Below are 18959 nucleotides of genomic sequence, written 5' to 3'. Positions count from 1 at the left end.
AAAAAAAAGCTTTGCTTATTTAAAAGATACTGAGCAACAACTACTTCCTTTCTTCCATCTCTTGGGTCAAAGAAATTACATGCTTCAAAACTAAGTTGTCAGGATTAAAGGGTAGAATCCAGAGTAGTTTCTCTGAGAGTCAAATTATGACATTTATGAAAAATAATGAGCTGAAGAGTAGAAATAATCTCAGACCGCAAACGTCAGAATAGCCACGTTGGTGATGGTGACGTATCGGCACAATGTAAAAAATACCAAGGGTATACAACTTTGTTGAGAATGGAATGCTGAAATATAGAAAATACAGGAACCTCAGAGGTAAATTTTGATATCTGCAAGAAGGAGTAACCCAAACAAACGCCTCATCTGTTTCCTGCCCCAAGGGCTTCCCTACCACAGAGACGGACGCAAACGATCTGATGCCATTAAACGTTATCATCACTCCACCTAGATGGCAAATAGGACTCACGTTACCTGCCAAGTCCTAATGAATTTCAGTGGAGGCTCTATAAGGCTGTGACCTCAGCGGGGATGAGTGCCATGACTGATGAGCCCTGTCTGCCATGAGTCAGGAGGAGGGCTGGGACGGGGCACCTTCACACTCTATTTGCAGATCTTTTCATACCACTTATTGCCATTTCTCTGATTTTGAAAACACAGAACTTCTGAGTGTAATCCAAATTTCATATATCTTTCTGTACACAGAATAACCTGATATCTAAGAGTCCAGTTCTCTTAATCATTCTATTTCTGGCTTGTAAATTATTCAGTTGGCATTCTAGTTCATGGACTAGCCTTTTGTGAGCTTAGCTACTCCAACTGGGCAGGAGCCTCCATTCTCAGTAAATTGACAAAGTCAATTTTCTGGGTCAGTAATTTTGATAAGCGAAGCCCATACTGTGGTAAATTCACAAAAGTAAATCTTATGTGACCTCTCAGTAGCCAAATGGAATGCTGGCTTTCCTAGTAAGAAAATAACTCGAACAGATACTTCCTTTAGACTTCAATAAAGACTGTTTTTATTCCGTTTCATCACTTTCAATTTTTATATTTTCTGTCTTAATTTTTTCTTCACTTTCTTAATTTTTCTTCACAGATCAGCTCCTGTCAGTCTTAGACGATGTTTATTTCTATGTGAAAACTCTCACCATCTCTCACTCTGAAGTTTAAAACCAGTGAGAGTACTTGGAGTAGACGCTAGTTCTTTCGCAGTCTAGGATTTCATCAACCTGTCAACATTACCTAGGTCCTCACCTTCCTTTTAATTCTTCCATCTTTCTTTCCCAAGCCCAAATCAATTCAGTCCTAGCCCATCTGTGACAGCATCAGTCCTTTCTCATGCCCACATACCAGCGTCATGAAACCTGTGCTTTATCATTTTACCTTTCGAACATTTGCCAACCGATTCATCATCAAGGACTCCTCTCGGTCATCATCATCATCCAGGTCAAGCATGGGCATTCCAAAGGGGTCGATGATGCTACAGCACCTGGAACCTTCATCTCTTGGATCAAAGGGGTCCACGATTATGGGCTCCGTTCCTTTTATTTCACAGCGACAGAAGGGGCAGCCTTGGCCGTCTGACTCCTGAACAAACAAAAAACATGTGATTGGTCTTTGTTCCAATAAAACAGTGCTGAAGGGCCAATGTTCTTCAACTATAAAAAGAAGTTGCAAACAAGAGTTTTAGGGTAGGCAGTGAGAGTGAAGGAAGATCTGTCTTAAAGAAGTAATAGAGTAGAACACGGAGCCAACGAAATATACAATAAATGTTCAGTATCTCAAACTTTCAAAGAAAAACTTCTCTAAAAAAAAAAGTTTGATTTACCAAAGAAAAGGAGCCTAACATTATTTTCCTGAATTTTCACTTACAATTGTAATATATCAAAACTTGAAAGCCCCGTAGAAAACTGGAAATTGAATCATTTCCCTCTTTACCAAAAGGCTCCAGTGTTAAACATTCTATAAAAAGGACATTTTGATAAAAGTTCATCATAAATAAAGTAGTAGTATCAATTAAGCAAGCCATTCTGGTGAAGTTCCTGTGTATACAACTATGGCTAAATATTTCCATTTAATTGCCTAGGTTTTTAAAAATCTTGATTTATAATCAATGGGAAAAAAAGAAAGTAAATTGACATCTAGGAAACATCAACTGTCCTGAGAGCCTGTCATTCTGACACAGCTCATTTGGAATGTAATACCAGGTGAAATATTAAATTTTACCCCTCATCTTGCTTTCAAACTAGATACTGCAAAAAGATTTGTGCTAATACTTTCGGGCTGGAAACTCATTTATTGGTAATTATCGAAGGTTTTGTGCAAAGTCTCCCAATTCCATTTCTCAAAACTAACTGAATTAAGAATTCACAATTGGCAAGGAAATAGAACAAGACTCTGTCGTCATCCTGCACATAATGCTGCCTTCTAGAGTTAGATGGCGTAGGCTACTCACCGCCATATTTGTTTCTGCATTTTACCCTGATTTTAGTAGTGTGTTATTTAAAAAACAGTAAAAAGCATAAAATCATTTGAAATGGTGCCAATTCATCCCATTTCAGAGATGAGACAAGGGATGCAAAGAGAGCTAACATCTTTAAAGAAACCATTCAGTACTTAACTCAAGACCATCCCACCCACTTGGCATGATGGGAAACTGGTTATTTATTTATTTTTAAGATTTTATTTATTTATTTGACAGAGAGAGAGAGACAGCCCAGTGAGAGAGGGAACACAAGCAGGGGGAGTGGGAAAGGAAGAAGCAGGCTCCCAGTGGAGCAGGGAGCCCGATGCGGAGCTCGATCCCAGGACCCTGGGATCAGGCCCTGAGCCGAAGGCAGACACTTAACAACGGAGCCACCCAGGCGCCCCAGAAACTGGTTATCTGCAAGCCCTACACCAATGCTCTGAGCAGCAGTGGAATAACACTTGTGCTCTCCTCTCACTGGACGACTGCTGGGCATCCACTCTGGCAGATCCTGCGGTCGGTGGGTTATTCTCATCCAAACATCACTCAGATTAACAGAGTGAACATCTCCCTTTGCCACACACATTGTCAAAAAAAAAGAAAAGAAAAACAAATGCTCTTCGTACTAGTTAATGAAAACACAGCATTCCCTTATTCATCTACTGTTAGATAATTTGGGAAAGAAACTTGGGATGGTAAAGTAGGGGAACTAAGGTGGTGTGGAGAAACACAGGCAGGCTGATACAAAATCCTTTGATGTTTACTGCTACATATGCTTAAGCTGGAGGGCTTCAAGGCAATTTAAAGATTTTGCTCCAACATTTTACAGATGATAAAACTAAGACTTAATTCTTTTATATGACATTAACATTTCCTAACACGGGAGTACATATTTAAGGAAAGCTAAACTTTTCTCTTTTGTTAACAAGAACATTAAATGCCAAGTGCAGTCGATATATGTTATCATCTAGATAAAATCCCCTATCATTAAAGTCAAAAGGGATCCATATTCTGTGCTTATGATGGAATTTTCTTACAGATCTACATAAAATAATTCCAGAAAGATCGTTCTGGTATATAAGAGCAAGATGGGAAAGAGCTGCTGTTCCCTGTGTGTCTTTAATGCACGAAGGATGGAAAGTAGTGCTCTGGGCCCTAAGTAGACACGTCATTCATTCATACATTTAAAAAAAAATTATAGAAAATTTCAAACATAAGCAGAAGTAGACAGAAAAGTGTAATGAATCTGTATTTACCTACCACCCAACTTTAATAACGACCAGTTCACGTCCAATCTTGTTTCATTGATACCTTCACTTGCTTCCCCCACCCCTGGATTATTTTGAAGTACATCCCATACATAAATTCATCTATAAAAGTTTTAGTATGTGTATCTAAAAATAGAAAATCTTTTAAGACCTAACTAAAGTATAATTACCATAACTAAAAATCAGTCCACTTGAACTGAAACATTAAAGTCATTATGTTTTTAGCACAGTGCCTGAAATGTTTATGCCACAGTATTCAGTTACAAAAACTTTTCTTAGAACCTTCAAGGCCAATTTTCGTGCTGTTTTGCTTAAGGATGACTTCCAGTCTATGCCATCCATTTCTTGAGAGAAGGTAACTGAAAAGATGAGTTTGGAAAAGGGAGGAGGGGAAGGGCAGTAATAGCATCTTGATGGCACCAGGGAAAGGACTCGGAATAGTTCATCTATAACTGAAATTAGTTTTTCTCCATCTCTGCTACCTGAAAGTTTAATACTGTACAAATTACTGATGTATGTTAGAGTCACTGTTTTACGAATACATCAAAAAGTATATTTTCTGTTTAGCTCTCTCTCTGTTGAGAGTTCACATGACTCACTAAATTAATAACAACAAAAAAATCCCCCCAAAAGCCTAAGCTGCAATGTATATCCACTTTGATTTGCAGGCACAGATCACACTGAATCTGTCTCCTTAATGGTATTTACTCAAATATGACTTCACCCATCACTGTCTCTGTATACTGACTACTGCCATATGCAAATTAAGTTTAACCATAAATTTTCAAATGCCACTTTGGTACCCTGCTCTAGTTTCTGTCAGATGGCTGACTGAATACACATGAAGAATGTCTTCAACAGACATATAACTCATCAGGGTTTTGCCTCATAATTAAAATAATATTTCTGTCAACATATACTTAATGCAAGATCAAGGAACGTATGTTAATGAAAAAGAAAGACCAATAAATAATTTCTTTTCCAGTCCTCAACATATTCACATCCTGAGAACATTAAGAGGAAGTACTGGGGACTCCATCTGTTCTAATTGACTCAGTAGATTTTACTTCCTCAAATAAGAAATACTTCCGAACCAAAGATGCAGAAGTTATCAGCGAGTACTACGCTCATCTGAAACTTAACTGTGCAATATGGTCATGACAAAATAATTCAGACTCATATGCCAACCATTAATATTAAGTTACTGATATTAAACAGAAATATAATTCAGGCAACCTGAGAAGAAATTAACACTCGACAGAAAAATAGGAAAAAAATTCTTTAACTCCCAAAATTGCCCAGTCCCCAGTCACACCCTAGGTAAAAATCCAAATAAATACCCGTATCATCTCATGGTCATCAGCATCATGTACTGGTCAGCTTCTATATTCTTTCTGCTTAAACATTGTTCAGATGGATACTGTCTCTTAAATACCTTCTTTCATTTTTTTTAAGATACACATTGTATATAGTACAATTTATTTGCTCTCAGGATGATTATTAAAGGTCCCACTTTAATTTAAGGTTAATCGCTTCATGGCTTCCCACAGATTCAATATATACAGAGAAGCCTGAAGAATAACTAGGACTTCCTCAGTCTCATTTTGGAGTGCATTTTATATTTTTCACTGTGTGTGTGTATGTGTGCTTTCTGTATCAGTAACTTTTAATTTACATTACTTTGCTATATTTCACATAGATGTGAAGTTATCATAAATCATTTCTGTAAAGCATGGAACAATTATAAATAAGTAAATAACTGGAAAAATACATACATATGCTGAGAATAAATTGGGTCCATACTAAGCATTTTCAGAGCACAATATTTCCTACAGAAATTCAATAATTTCTTGTTAAAAGAACCAATGAGGATAATTAATAGTAATCTTAGAATAAATGACCCAGAGTGAAAGAGATGGTTGGTTTTGGTGCTCTTTTATGAGGAGCAAGGAAAAAAAGATGTTGGTAAATCTAGACTCTTCTAGTTTTAATTTGTGAGGCCCGTGAAAACAGCAAATCAGAAAAAGAGCACAGACATTCTGGATCAGGACACGTGAATTAGAATCCCACACCTACCAATCACAGCTGTGTGACACAGGGTAAGGCATTTCATCTTATTTGTAGGGTATAATGAAGGAATATACAGTTTAAGGGCTATTTCACTGATAAAGATAAATTAATTCAAAGCTTTCAAAGTATTATGCAAATTCTGGCATAATTACTATAAAGGTAATTTCAAAAGCAAAGAAATATAATAAGATAACTGAGGAAACCTGTCTTAGCATCTGAAAATAATTCACATATCCACAAGAATCCCCATCTTATAATGAAATGAATACAATTTTAAAACCACAGAATCACCACTGTTTATAAATTAAGAATAATCAGAATTGGAGACACCTTCATAAGTGATACTACCAGTTACTACCATCAGGAACAATACTAACTAAAATTTCAGACACTACTGTAAGCACTACCCATATATTAACTCATTTAACCCTATGAGGTAGATACCATGATTATCCCCATTTTACCAGTAAGAGAGCTGACAGTTGACAGAATCTGATGGAGGTCACGAAGCTGAGCAGCAGTGGGCAGGAAATTACATACAACGCTGTCCTACCACTATCCTGCACTGCAGCATCAGGATGTAGGGGTTCCTCAATACCATATTCATAACCCAGGTTAAAATAAAGTTGAAAAATAGCTGCCTACTACTGATCATTCAAAAATGAAAAAAATATTTTGTTCAAATCGCAAATTTCAAAATTAAATAAACTAGTATAATCAATATCATTTGCTCTAATTGAAAAGTTTCAGCTTTTATTTTATTTTTTAAAAATTTGTTTTTAAATAAATCATCCATGACCCCGAGAGAGAAACAGAAAGTGCACATGAAGGGTGAGGAGCAGAGGGAGAAGGAGGCTCCCTTGATGAGCAGGGAGCCCGATGGGGGGCTCCATCCTGGGACCCTGGGATCATGACCTGAGATGGAGGCAGACGCTTCACTGACTGAGCACCCGGGCTCTCTCCATAAAGTTTCAGCTTTCAACAGGAAGATGAAAAACTTGTCCTAATAATTATAGCATTCCTTGGATTATATTTTTTTACATAGTAAGAGCTTTTAAAATATTTGTTGCTAGAGTCCAATTTAAAATGTTAATGGATGAAGTTTATGCATTTGCATTCTAAAGGTGCTTTATTTAATGGAGTCTACTTTTAGAACACTCAGGAAAGGCCTCTCTTAGAGCCAACCAAGAACCTTTCCCAAGTGCCAATACCTGCTATTGTCCAGGCACATACAGTCAGCCTGCATTTAATACAGTCAAGCACTTGCTCTACCAGATTTTATTTTCTCCTCTTTTTCATTCCTACTGTTATCACTGTCATTCATGAAATAATTATAACATTTTTGGGATGACTCGGATAGCCCCTATATTACTCCCAAAGCGAAACAGGAGCTCCAACGTTTTACTGGATCACATTTATAAAAAAAGACACAACATGCAATCAAGTACAGAAATACCAATTTATAACCATCTTAAAGGCAAGTATAATCTTCTTATTTCTAGTACTAAGGTTAAAAAGTTTCACTGAGGCTAGAAATGTGAAGGTTGGTTACTTTTGAAGGAAGATACAATAAAAGATTATTTCTCTGTGCCTTATATGTGATCCTGTGAGCTGGCTTCTCACCCCTCTCACACATTTTTCCCCCAACAATGCTCTCTGAATATGGGACAGCCATAAATCTCTTTACTCATATTCCATATTAAAATCAGGGATTAGTGATTTTCATCTAATGACTTTGTGAAATTTTATTTTGAACATTCCAGATATCTTTCTTGTAAATTATTTGGAAAAAGATGCAGAAGAAATAATCACAGGAAGAAATTAATTTTACTTTTAATTGAATTAAAGTCCTTGGCAGTAATTCAAAACAAGGCTGCATATCCAATTGATAAATGTATATCCATTTTTATTTTGAAAAGAAGATGGGAAGAACACAGTTTAGAATTTGTGCCATTCTGTAAGCTCAGAAGCCACATTCTAGATTCTTGGGGTGTGGGGGCAGACACAGTATGAAAACAGTCCCTCACTTTACACCTCCTGTGGAAGCCTGCACCCTCACTGCTGTGCAACGGGCTACCCCAAAAAGATGTGGAGGAGTTCTGGGTGCAGAAGAAAAATGTTTTGTCAAGAAAACTGTTTTGCGAGGAAGTAGAAGAAAACTGCGAGTTTTATTGCCAAAGACAGCACAGAAATGCCGCACCCAGAGTGATAGTGCTTCAAAGAATGTCTCCAGAGAGGTGATTATTCAACTTATTTAGTATTCTGTGCAAACTCTGGCTTGCTTATTCAATTTATTAAATAACACAGATGTTTCAGAAGGAGAAAAAAGTATCTGACACCTCTTCAGAGGCATGACTAATGGGCCATTAGGACAGAAATGAAAGGGTAACCACTTGCCGCCTGGCACAGCTAACTGACACTTCCACCATGCGTTTCTTAGGGTTTCCGTTAATTACCTAAAATTGCAGTTTCCAATGAATTCAATTAAACCAAAGGAGGGCAATAAATGGAAGGAAAAGTTGGTGAAGAATGACTTGCTAAAAATGCACACTGGCTGAACACATAATGTTTTGTGGTCAGTGTTTAATATTTCTTTCCTATTGGACTCTGACTGATTTATCAGAGCTACTTGGCAGATGAGCAACCTTTAAAATCCCTTTCCAATCAGCATGCGAACCAAAGTAGTAGAAAGTAACAAAAGATGTCTCGAATCCATAATTAAATTTGAAGGATCACAGGATGTTCATTTCCAGTAATGATTATTAATACATGCCCCTTTATAAAACTTTCAGATTTAATTTTAACTTCTGGAGGGTCAGGCCTGGGTCTTAATGGTGTTACTTCCTAGCTCAGAGATTAGTACGGAACCTGGGACATAGCAGCTGCCCGGGAATGTTCCTAAATATATGGATAAGTAAATGGATTTGAGATGTTGCAGAATGATGGATAAAACAATCTATGTCTGCTCTCACCAAGTAAAGTAGCAAATGATCCTTATGCATAATTCAGTTTGAAAACAACCTTTTCTCTACAGAAAAAATAAACAAGCATATAAAACAAAAACAATGGCTTTGAAGTCAGAAAATATGGACTCTAGCTCTGTACCAGTTTGAATAAAGAGAACACTGAAAACAAGAGACCTATTGCTATGTTGAGTCATATCCAGACTTTTTAGTCATACAACATTTCCCACTGCATCTCCAAGTTCAGATACAATCTTCAACAATATCCTGCAGAACTATGGAAATGTTCGATAATTGTTCTTTTACTTCTCATATTCACCATATATTAGGTGAAGTCCTTTGAACAGCTTATTGAGACCACAATGTGAGGCTTTTAGCATATCTATGGTTTGTCAACTGCATTTTAACTGGATTAGCTTTACAAGAATTTTATTTTTATTAAGTAACAAGGGCATTTTGCAACAACATGCTTAAATGATTGTCAAACACTGCTATTCATATTACGTAAAAACGGCCAAAACAGATCTGTTGGTTGGCAGGAAACACCACTTTGTGAAATCTATATATAAAGGTAGAAATATTCAGGTTATCCCAAAGTGGAGATGTTCAAAACTTGATGCTTCCTTTAACCACTAAGATCCCACTGAGCTAGAAAGACTATGGAGTATCACTTTGGAATTTGCAAACCTTGGCCTGAGAGCAATTTTTTTTAGGGTAGAGAAAACTTGAACCAGGGATCACCATGCACTGCTTCTTGGTGTAAAAAAGTAATAGAGAAACTCAGTTTTGCTGCCTCAAGCTTAGTGCCAGTATTATTGCAAGCAATAAAAGTAAAATCATGTGGCTCAAAAATAAGTGAACAAAATCAAAATGTGAAAAGTTGAAGGGAATCATCCAGCAGCTATTGAACGGAACAAATGGATCTTAGGTTTAAAATTCTTAGAATTTATTCTCTGATCTTCAGCATAATAAAAGGTCTTTGAAAAAAAATCATAGGTACTTTTCAAAAGAAAAATGAACAGAACTAAGACATACGATCTACAATATCAATAACTTACCTAATTTACCTATTTAACATCTTTTTAATGTAACCTTAAGTCTTCTCTTTACACTCTCTAGCATACCGTCCATAAATATTTACTGTCTCCCGCTGTGGAGGCAGGCAGCATGCTAGAAGAGAGGGATTCCAAACTAGGGTCTTGAAGAGAGCCGGGTAAATATGTACAGTTCACAATACAAATACAGTGAGGTAAGAGTTTACAGGGACATATACAAAATGCATCAGAAGAATATTTATTAATTGTAAAGTGTCTTGTGTGGGAGGAATTAAAAAATAATGCTGAAATAATGCTCCTGAACATTTTTCACTAACCTATATGCAAAATTCTTCGATCAGATTAAAATACTAACATTATTTGTTAGTAGCAAGAGTATGATATAATTTGAGTATTATTTCAACCTTCTGAGTATTTTTTGTATTTGTCATTTTTTTGGTTACTCCTTCACTTAGTAAACCACTACTTTATAATGACCTTCTCCTGAACTTTTACTCAAAGGCTAAGTTTTCAGTGCTTGGCAATTTATGCACTTCCTCAATTTCTAAAAGTAAAACTGAGAAGTAATTCAGAGTAATAAAGAAAAAAAAGTGAATGTTAGCAATTTACAAATATGATGGGGCACGTCTTTACATAAGGCCATTAGACCAATACAAAAAATCATGAAGTGAATCAGGGAACTGATTAGATGCTGGCAGGAGGAACTGTACTATTTGGAGAATGCACAGTAATATACAGAAAAGTTGTGGTGATGTAAGGGACAAAGGGTTCATAACAGCCTTGGCAACAGGGAAATGCTCCTGGGTCTTTGGCACATAACGTACCTATTTACTGCAAAGAGTCCACAAACTTACTAAATAAAATGTGTAGTATTGTCCCTGAAATTTTAGAACATAAATTTCTTCCATATGCAAAAAGTAAAATAAATGAAATCTGCTTGTTTTATATTCAGTGATACTCTTTTACTTGGGCTGTAAGGTAAACAGCTATTCTGTATGATGCTTTAAACAATAATCTTTAGTGATCAAAGGTTTTGCCAAACTAATGGGAACTTCTGACTTTTAACCCACTTAACTTCCAAATACTAGGTAGGTATCAAGTTAAAGATGCCAAGTCCTACCATATATACCTATGTGTATGCTCCCAGCCTGAGGCCCCAAGAGTACAGGCCAAAGACATAGGCCATGCGTGGGGCCAGAGAGTACTGGGAGTTTGTACCAGCCTAAAATTCTGGTCTCTTTAGGGGGAAATACAAAGTTTTTAGCTTCTCTGTACCCATGAGAACCACACCACCACCCCGAAGTCATAAGTCAATCCAAAGAGGTGACAAACACAATTGGCCTCTATTTATCCCGAAATAGTGAATGGGTATCAGGTAAAGCAAATCATCATAACGGTCCCATCTGTCAGTCCGGCACTGAGTCAGTATCTCTGTAATAGTTTCTATTGACTGATGTGAAACACACTTGCAAACATACTTCTCTCTTCTACCAGAGTGACTTACTGAAAGTCATTTATAAAAAGACATTGTTAGGTCTGCAGAACAATTAACATAATTTACACAGCAATCAAGTTCCCATAGGTTGAGAGTAAGTTTGCTGACCCCACACTGCGCATCACTGTTCTTCCAACTTCTCCCTATACGACACAAAGTTCACCAACATCTTGAAGGGATAAAGGGAAATTAGGGTATCAAGGAATGGATATCCAGGAAAACCTAAAGTAAAATATAAACCAAATGCATACTGAAAAAGAGAAGTGTAGGGACGTTGAACAATTTTTACTGAGGTAAGAAAGCTATCTGGGAGTTCAGAAATGGCAGTGAAAACATAAATAAGGGGCACCTGGGTGGCTCAGTAGGTTAAGCGTCCGACTCTTAATTTCGGCTCAGCTCATGATCTCAGAGTCCTGGGATCAAGCCCCTCCATGGGCTCTGTGCTCAGTCGGGAGTCTGCTTCAGAATCTCTCTCCCTCTCCCTTTGCCCCTCCCCCTGCTCACGTTTTCTCTCTCTCTCTTTCTCTCTCTCCTCTCCTCTCTCTAAAATAATATGTACTTTTTAAAACAAAGAATGAAAAGAAAACATAAGTCAATTGTAATTCATTTCCTCATTCTTCCTCTTTTTCTTCATTTCTCAAATCTCCCCAAAGGAAGAAGGAGGTCCTTTTTTTAGATTGTGAAAATGTGAAAATCATTATATTTTATTACTAAGTAAAGAGCTCAACAGCACCAACGTTCCTGAGTCTGCATTCTTCCTGCCTGACCCTCTAAGGCTGTTCTTCCTCTCAGGCAACACAGAGGTTCAGGGTTGGACAGAACATCAAAGACTGAGATGGCTCAGGGATCGGGTAGGGATGTCGATTATATACTCAACAGCAAGTTTTTTATTAAAATGTTTGAAAACTTAATTATTTGCTTTCTAAACTCCATCAATAATATTGACTTCAATACTGACTGTGTTAAACAGCAGTTAAAAAACAACTTGATCAAAATATTCTGTGAATCCTTTCAAATACTCAAAACTGGAAGTTTGTCCAAAGATTCATTTTCAAACCCCCAACCTCTACTACAGATAAAGAAATATAAGATAGCCATTGGAGAAACCAGTTATTCTCTAGGTCTTAGTCTAAAACATTAAATCAATTTATATTTATTGAGGTACAACTACTTATAACTAAATCCTAAAATTAAATTATACATGCAAAAGTAACAATATAAAACACAGCAAGAAAAATAAAATTATATAAAACAGAAAATCAAACATGAGATTTTTTTTAAACAACTACTCAAAGAAAGCATTTAACAGACCATTTCCTAAATCATTAAGATGAAAAAAAAAACTGCAAAGAGAAATAGTAAGAGGGGATATAAGGAAGACATCAGTGTTGCTCCCTAAACTGGGATCATACCTGCCATGCTGTGAGGCAAGACGTGCACATCAAATGCCCACAAGGCTCAATCTTGACATCTTTGTCGTTCTCAGCACAAATTTTACAGAGCTGAAAAGTGGAGCCCATTTCACAATATAATTCATATTGTTCCTGGAATTTGGGGTGGGGGGAGATAAAGGCAGAAAAGGCAGTGTTAATGTATTTCTAACATGAACTCTTAATATTGAATTTTCTCTAATACAATGACTTACAGTAAATTCCTCACACTTAATCCTGTCAGGAATACGTTACCCATTTAAGACATATTTTGAATTGTTAATCACAATTTGGTCTACAAAGTCATTTTTTAAAACATTTGAGCTTTTATCTGCAATTGTGTAAGCTTTTTTAATACTTCGGATTATTTAATGTTTTGTATTGTTGCTTTAGGAAGGGACTTGCTTCAGTGGTGACTCAAAAGACAAAACTTATGGTTTTGAAAGAAAATATAAATAACTTTAGTTTCTTTGTAAGTGCCACATACTCATCTAATTTTACTATAAAACTGCAAACACACACACACACACACACACACGACTCTGACTGAACATTAAATTTTCTTTCTTAAATACCTTTAGAAATTCCAGAACAGAAGAAAAGCAGCATTTGCCAAGCCCTCCCTGCATGCTATGGACTGTGGTCCACATTTATTATGTCATATAATCTCCAAAGCATAATAAGATATATTGAATTAAAAAAATACCCGAGGCTCAATAAGTTTAAATTGTTTTCCTCAAATTCTATATTAAATCTCTAAATTGCATACTCTTTTCCCAATACAGCACTGTCAAGAAAACTAATCACTTCAGCAACCAAAAATTGTTTTATTAAACATCTATTCCCTTGATATACTAGTTTTGAACATTTTGACATAGTAAAATTCTTGGTATCCAAATAGTGAAAAGATCTATGTCACAAAGAAGATATAAATATATCAGTATGTGTAAAGAAATGTTAATTAATAGGGATACAAAGAAAAGGAATTATGGAAATAAAACTTCATTTAAATAAGGCAATGTTGCAGTTAATAAGTGTCTATTAGGTACCTGGCCCTATGCAGGATAAATAAGTGACAATATTTAACCGCTAGTTTACTAAAAGATCTTATAATCTTGGTGAGAAAAAAAAAAATATATATACATACACACACACAAAAATACACATACACGCACACACACATTCATATATAAATTGTGTCTACCATGAAGTTTGTTTGTGTGACTGTTTAATTTTTAAAGAAATTAAGAAAAAAGATGAGAATGTATCAAGATGCACAATAAAGAAATTGTAAGTAAATACAATTTAAAAATAAATTGTAAGTCACTGAAGTCTCTAAAATAATAGCTAAGGATTTATATTGTTATGACATCCAAAGGGCCGGTTTGCAATTATTAAAAAATTATGGTGAGCAAAAAGCACGGATACAAAATTCAATGGAACTGAAGGGGTAAGTAATTCAAATATTTATGAATAATTTAATGGGACGGTACTACTCCTGAATATGTATTTTTAAACCACGGCTTTATAAAGAGGAACCGCCTTTTGTGACTGTCCTTTCACATGTATTAGAGCATAAGGAATCACTACATAACTAAAATAATGTCAATTATATTTTATACTTAAAAAACTGTACATATGTCAACAAATCTGTTTCACATAATAATACCAAGACCACTGGGACTAAATCTGGAGAATTCAAAATAAAATTAAAAAAATTACCTCTTGTCTTCCCCCAAATCTATAATTTCTGGTTTTGATTTTTTATTATTTATTATACAAAGCACAAAAATATATCAATTACAAAATATTTTAAAACTAGACTATATGTAAAACAAAGTACTCAGGTTCTCCCTTTCGTCTTCTTCCTAATTCCCAAAGCTTCTTACCCCCTCAGTTAAGTAACGTCACCAGTTTGGTATTTTTTAATTTTTATTTTTAAAAAGTATATTCATAGGTTCATATATGGTAATTTCTTTCTTCCTTTCTTTCTTTCCAGAAATTGGACTTACATAACGTAACTTTACAAAATGAAATGTTATATAATTGAGCTTCTTAGTAATGGAACTTTTTTACATAATAAAGATGCCAGAGTTCCCATGTGATTATGTGGCGGTACCTTCCTCCTCTTAATGACTGTACAGTATAATACGGTATGCTGTAATACTATGGTTTCCTTAACCTAGGATTAAATCGTTTATAATTTTTCATTTTAGGAAAAATGCTAAACTGAATACCCCAATGCACAGATCTTTCTGTGTATATGTGAGTGATATATCAGAAACTAGAGTAAAAAATGTTTTTATTTAGATTTTGATAATTACTGAATATTACCCTCAAGAAAGGCTTACCAAGTTACACTCCTTTTCAATCTATGAGGTTGCCAACAATAGATTTATAAGGATATAATTATTATCTTCAATAAGCTTCAAGTACTCATTTGACTGTAAAAGCTAAAGCATATTATTATTCTAATCTTTGGAGTTTTCTAAACCTATGCCTCTCTCCTCATATCTATTTACTTACCTGTGGATCGATCGATCGATCTATCTATCTATCTATCTATCTATCATCTATCTGCATAAATGCCAATATCATATTGGAAGCAAGAATATTAACAGCAGAAATTTTTATCCCAAAAATGGAGAAAGTAATGTATTTTTTCAAACACTCTTAGAATTCCTTAAAGTATCTTTTGCATGAAACACCTGTACATAGTTTTAGCTACAGCTTATATAAGAGGATGCTTTTCATTTCAAAAGCATTAGATACTTAACAATTATAAATGTGTTACCGGAAATTGTCCTTACCTGCGTAACTTTTATATGGTCATGGGGTGTGGGTTCACATAATCCAGTTAAGTCAGGATTATAACTCCTCCCATCAGGATAAAGATAGCTGGATTATAAACAGAAATTTTATTACCATAAATATACATTTTTAAATTGCATTTAAGATTATTTAATCAGATTCTTATATATTCAAAACCCACATGTTGAAAATTCCTTTTTATGTAACTTATATCAAGAACCTTTACTATCACTGTTTCCATAATATTACAAGTTACTTTTAGGACATCTAAAATTTAGAAATCATTTTCATATAAGAAATACATAATGAATATGGACTTGGCCACTAAGCAACTATTTCCAATTAAACACCTTTACTACAGGTCCTTTAGGTAAGTTAAAAATTTATTTTTCTGGCCATTCATGGTCTATTCCAAAACACTTTGAACGTACATCTATTTGCAATGATCACGTCTCTCATGTGAAGCACAGTTAATGTTAGCTGCATCACTTTACACCATGCTTAGTAACACGAGAGAAAAATGATATTAAAGCCCACAAGTTTCCTACAAAAGTTGTGCAAACACCTCCATGGTTTCTGCTTCTCCAGTTTCCCATCCTCTGACTTTCCATCCCACCTTCCAGTCACCCCTACAGACACTAGTCTACACACATGCTGACACACACACGTACGCGCATGACTGAAGAAGTTAGAAAATGCTACAATTATATGTTTCATTTACTTCAAATCAAGCTACAACCATAATCTTGATAAATGTGAGGTTCCATTGTTACAAAGAATTAAAATGAGAGCTAAAAGTTATAGTAATAAGGCCATATTGTTAGAAGCTTTTATTCATTCAGACATTCCTTTAAAAATGAAGTTTATTGTGTTAGCAAATACCGATTTTAGATTTTAAAAAATGGTAATATCACTGTTGGATTATGTTGACTGATTAAGTTCTATAGTTAGTTTGGTAGTTCTCCGTTCTAGGTGGCTTGAATGAAAAATTCAGAATATACTACTACTGTGATCAATATTTTAAGGGGCAAAACTCTACTAAAACTGTTCTGTGAAGGAACAAAAAATATTTATCCTTTTAAATAGTCTATAAATATGTTCTTAAGTGTTAAAATTTACCTAGTAAAACCAGAAAAAAATGAACTTAGAGGACAGACAATTCTCATAGGGTAAGGAACAAATCAGTAGATCAGTGAGACAATTTTTTTTTTTTTTTTTACAATTTAGGGAAGAGTTGACTACATCTGAAATGACAAATTTAGAATGTTTTCGCAGGGGTGGGTTAAAGTTTTACAAATATTAAATGAAGAGTACTAAGTGAGAGTTAATAAATAACTTTCTTTTTATACCCTAAATAATGGCTAGTTTTAAAATTATTATATAACATTTTGCTCATCACACTTAAAAAATGTGTAGAAATTCTATGAAGAATTCAAACCTCAAAGATTATAAAAATGACAATAAGGTCGCTAGAGGAAAGGTTAAAAGGGTCTATCTAATGTATAAGGGGAAAGTTGTCACTTTCCTCAGTAAACAAGGGTGCTACTGATGAGACCCTCACAACGGCAGAGAAGGAATAAACAATCTCAGCTGGGTATGGAAGTAAACTTCTTTATTATCTATGTCATACTAACTTGAACTAACTATAAGGAAAGGACAGCTGCCCCTGATGACAGCTGGGCCAGATAATATCCTGTGTTTTACAGATCTGGGGGGGAGGGTGGGAACTATCTAATAATATCTATTTTAATATAATCTAAAAATCTGATCTAGTTTTAAATCATATTATAATATTAATCTGACCTATTTTAATGTACTCTATCACTACAGTTCAAATTCAACTAATTAAATGCCTCTGAAGGGGTGTGTGTGTGTGTGTGTAAATATTTTTTAACAGCTGATTTGTGTAGGAGTTCAGAGGCTAAGCTACTGATTACAATATAATTTGTTTTTTTATTGGCCTTTAAAAAATAGATGGAAGGCATTATAAACAATGTAAATAAGCTGTATCAAAATTACTACATGTACAGATTGTAAACCTTCACAGCACACTTTCTTTAAAAAAAATCCTGTAATCACAGTGAATCAAAAGCTACACATATGCATCTTAGATGCATTACAAGTAAGGCATAAATAACTGAGGATAGCAAATTTATGATAAGTTAAAAAAACCGAAATACAAACTTGTTACCGGTCTGCCATACAATTCTTATGTAAGTACTTCTTGAAAGCTCATAACTTATTAAAAAAAACGCATTTTTTCTTCATATATATCCTATCACTTTTTTTTCTTTTTTGCAGTTATTTTAGAAAAGGTGGAACTTAAATTATTTTCTCTTTGCTAACTCTTGTGGGCTTTCTCCTACTAGGTTTCTATCACCATCTGTGCTGTAGCAAATAAGGCAACATCCGTCTCTTCAGTTACTCAGTAAGGGCAAAGGGCATGAAAAGTGAGCATGATATGAATTACATGAGAATAGAATAGAACAACACAGAAAAGAGAACAAAAAGATGAAGGGAATGGCACATGACTAAAACAAATGAGATATCTACTTGGAAGGCACCTATCAGATTATCTAAACTTTGTGGAGAAAAAGTCCTTCTTACTCTAAAAGACAAAGGAGAACTTACTTATTTTTAAATTTTAAAAAAGAATAGCTTAAGTTAAACTGAATTCAGCTCTTAACATATAATTCTGGAATAGGGATTGAATACCAGTGTGACTAAAAGAATGACACAAACAGAAAAAGGGGGTAAGGGGTAGGAAAAGGGTAAGAAGAAGAAGAAAGAGACAGTCTGGTACTACCGTCAAACAAAAAGGAAACTGTCAGCTGGAGGGTTCCACGAAGCAAGAGAAGTCAGTTATTCTAAAGAATTATCTTTTTAATAAGTTTTATCATCTATTTTAAACTACTTTTAAGTGCCTTTACTTTTTTTTCCTGTGAAAGATACAAACTCATGTTCTAATCCGATGATGGAATTTACTGGCTGTCACATACAGTTTAATTCAAACTGGTTACCTTAAAATGACTATTTTAAGGGATGAACTGTAAGAACTAAGGAGCACTCCATTCCTCAGTCTTGAGATAAAAAAACAAACAAACCAGCCAGATCATCAGCCTCACTACTTTTTCTCTCCATCGCAAAGCAATGTCTGTCTTTCACGCTGGTGAGTAATAAGCACCCTGACTCCCATTTCTCATACTCACAATCCTTCCCTGCTGCCGTCAATCAGGGCTTGAAATAAGGGCTTATTATGCGGGATGGTCTGTAGGATATTGCCGTCCCCGGTCACATAGCCGATGGCCCACTGTCCCAACCGGGTGCAGCTTAACCGGAAAATGTAGCTGTATGTAAAGCGTGAGAAAATGATGTTTAGTCACATTCAAAGTGTATGCTC

General features: G+C 35.2%; 1 protein-coding gene across 5 annotated transcripts in view; it reads right to left on the bottom strand.

Moving 5' to 3' along the window:
* The window catches only part of CBLB (Cbl proto-oncogene B), a 218560-nt gene that overhangs the window by 78566 nt on the left and 121035 nt on the right, over positions 1–18959 (bottom strand). For all 5 annotated transcript variants that reach the window (XM_044381780.3, XM_026492654.4, XM_044381753.3 and 2 more), the window contains exons 7-10: positions 18769–18906; positions 15559–15646; positions 12731–12862; positions 1384–1587 (exon numbers count right to left, since the gene is read on the bottom strand). In XM_044381780.3, coding sequence (XP_044237715.2) covers positions 1384–1587; positions 12731–12862; positions 15559–15646; positions 18769–18906 — 562 coding nt within the window. The remainder of the gene's footprint in view (positions 1–1383; positions 1588–12730; positions 12863–15558; positions 15647–18768; positions 18907–18959) is intronic.

The sequence above is a fragment of the Ursus arctos genome, unplaced genomic scaffold, assembly GCF_023065955.2.
Source record: "Ursus arctos isolate Adak ecotype North America unplaced genomic scaffold, UrsArc2.0 scaffold_4, whole genome shotgun sequence".
Classification (NCBI taxonomy): Eukaryota; Metazoa; Chordata; class Mammalia; order Carnivora; family Ursidae; genus Ursus; species Ursus arctos.
Note: the sequence above shows the minus strand (reverse complement) of the source record. Positions and strands in the feature narration are given on the sequence as shown.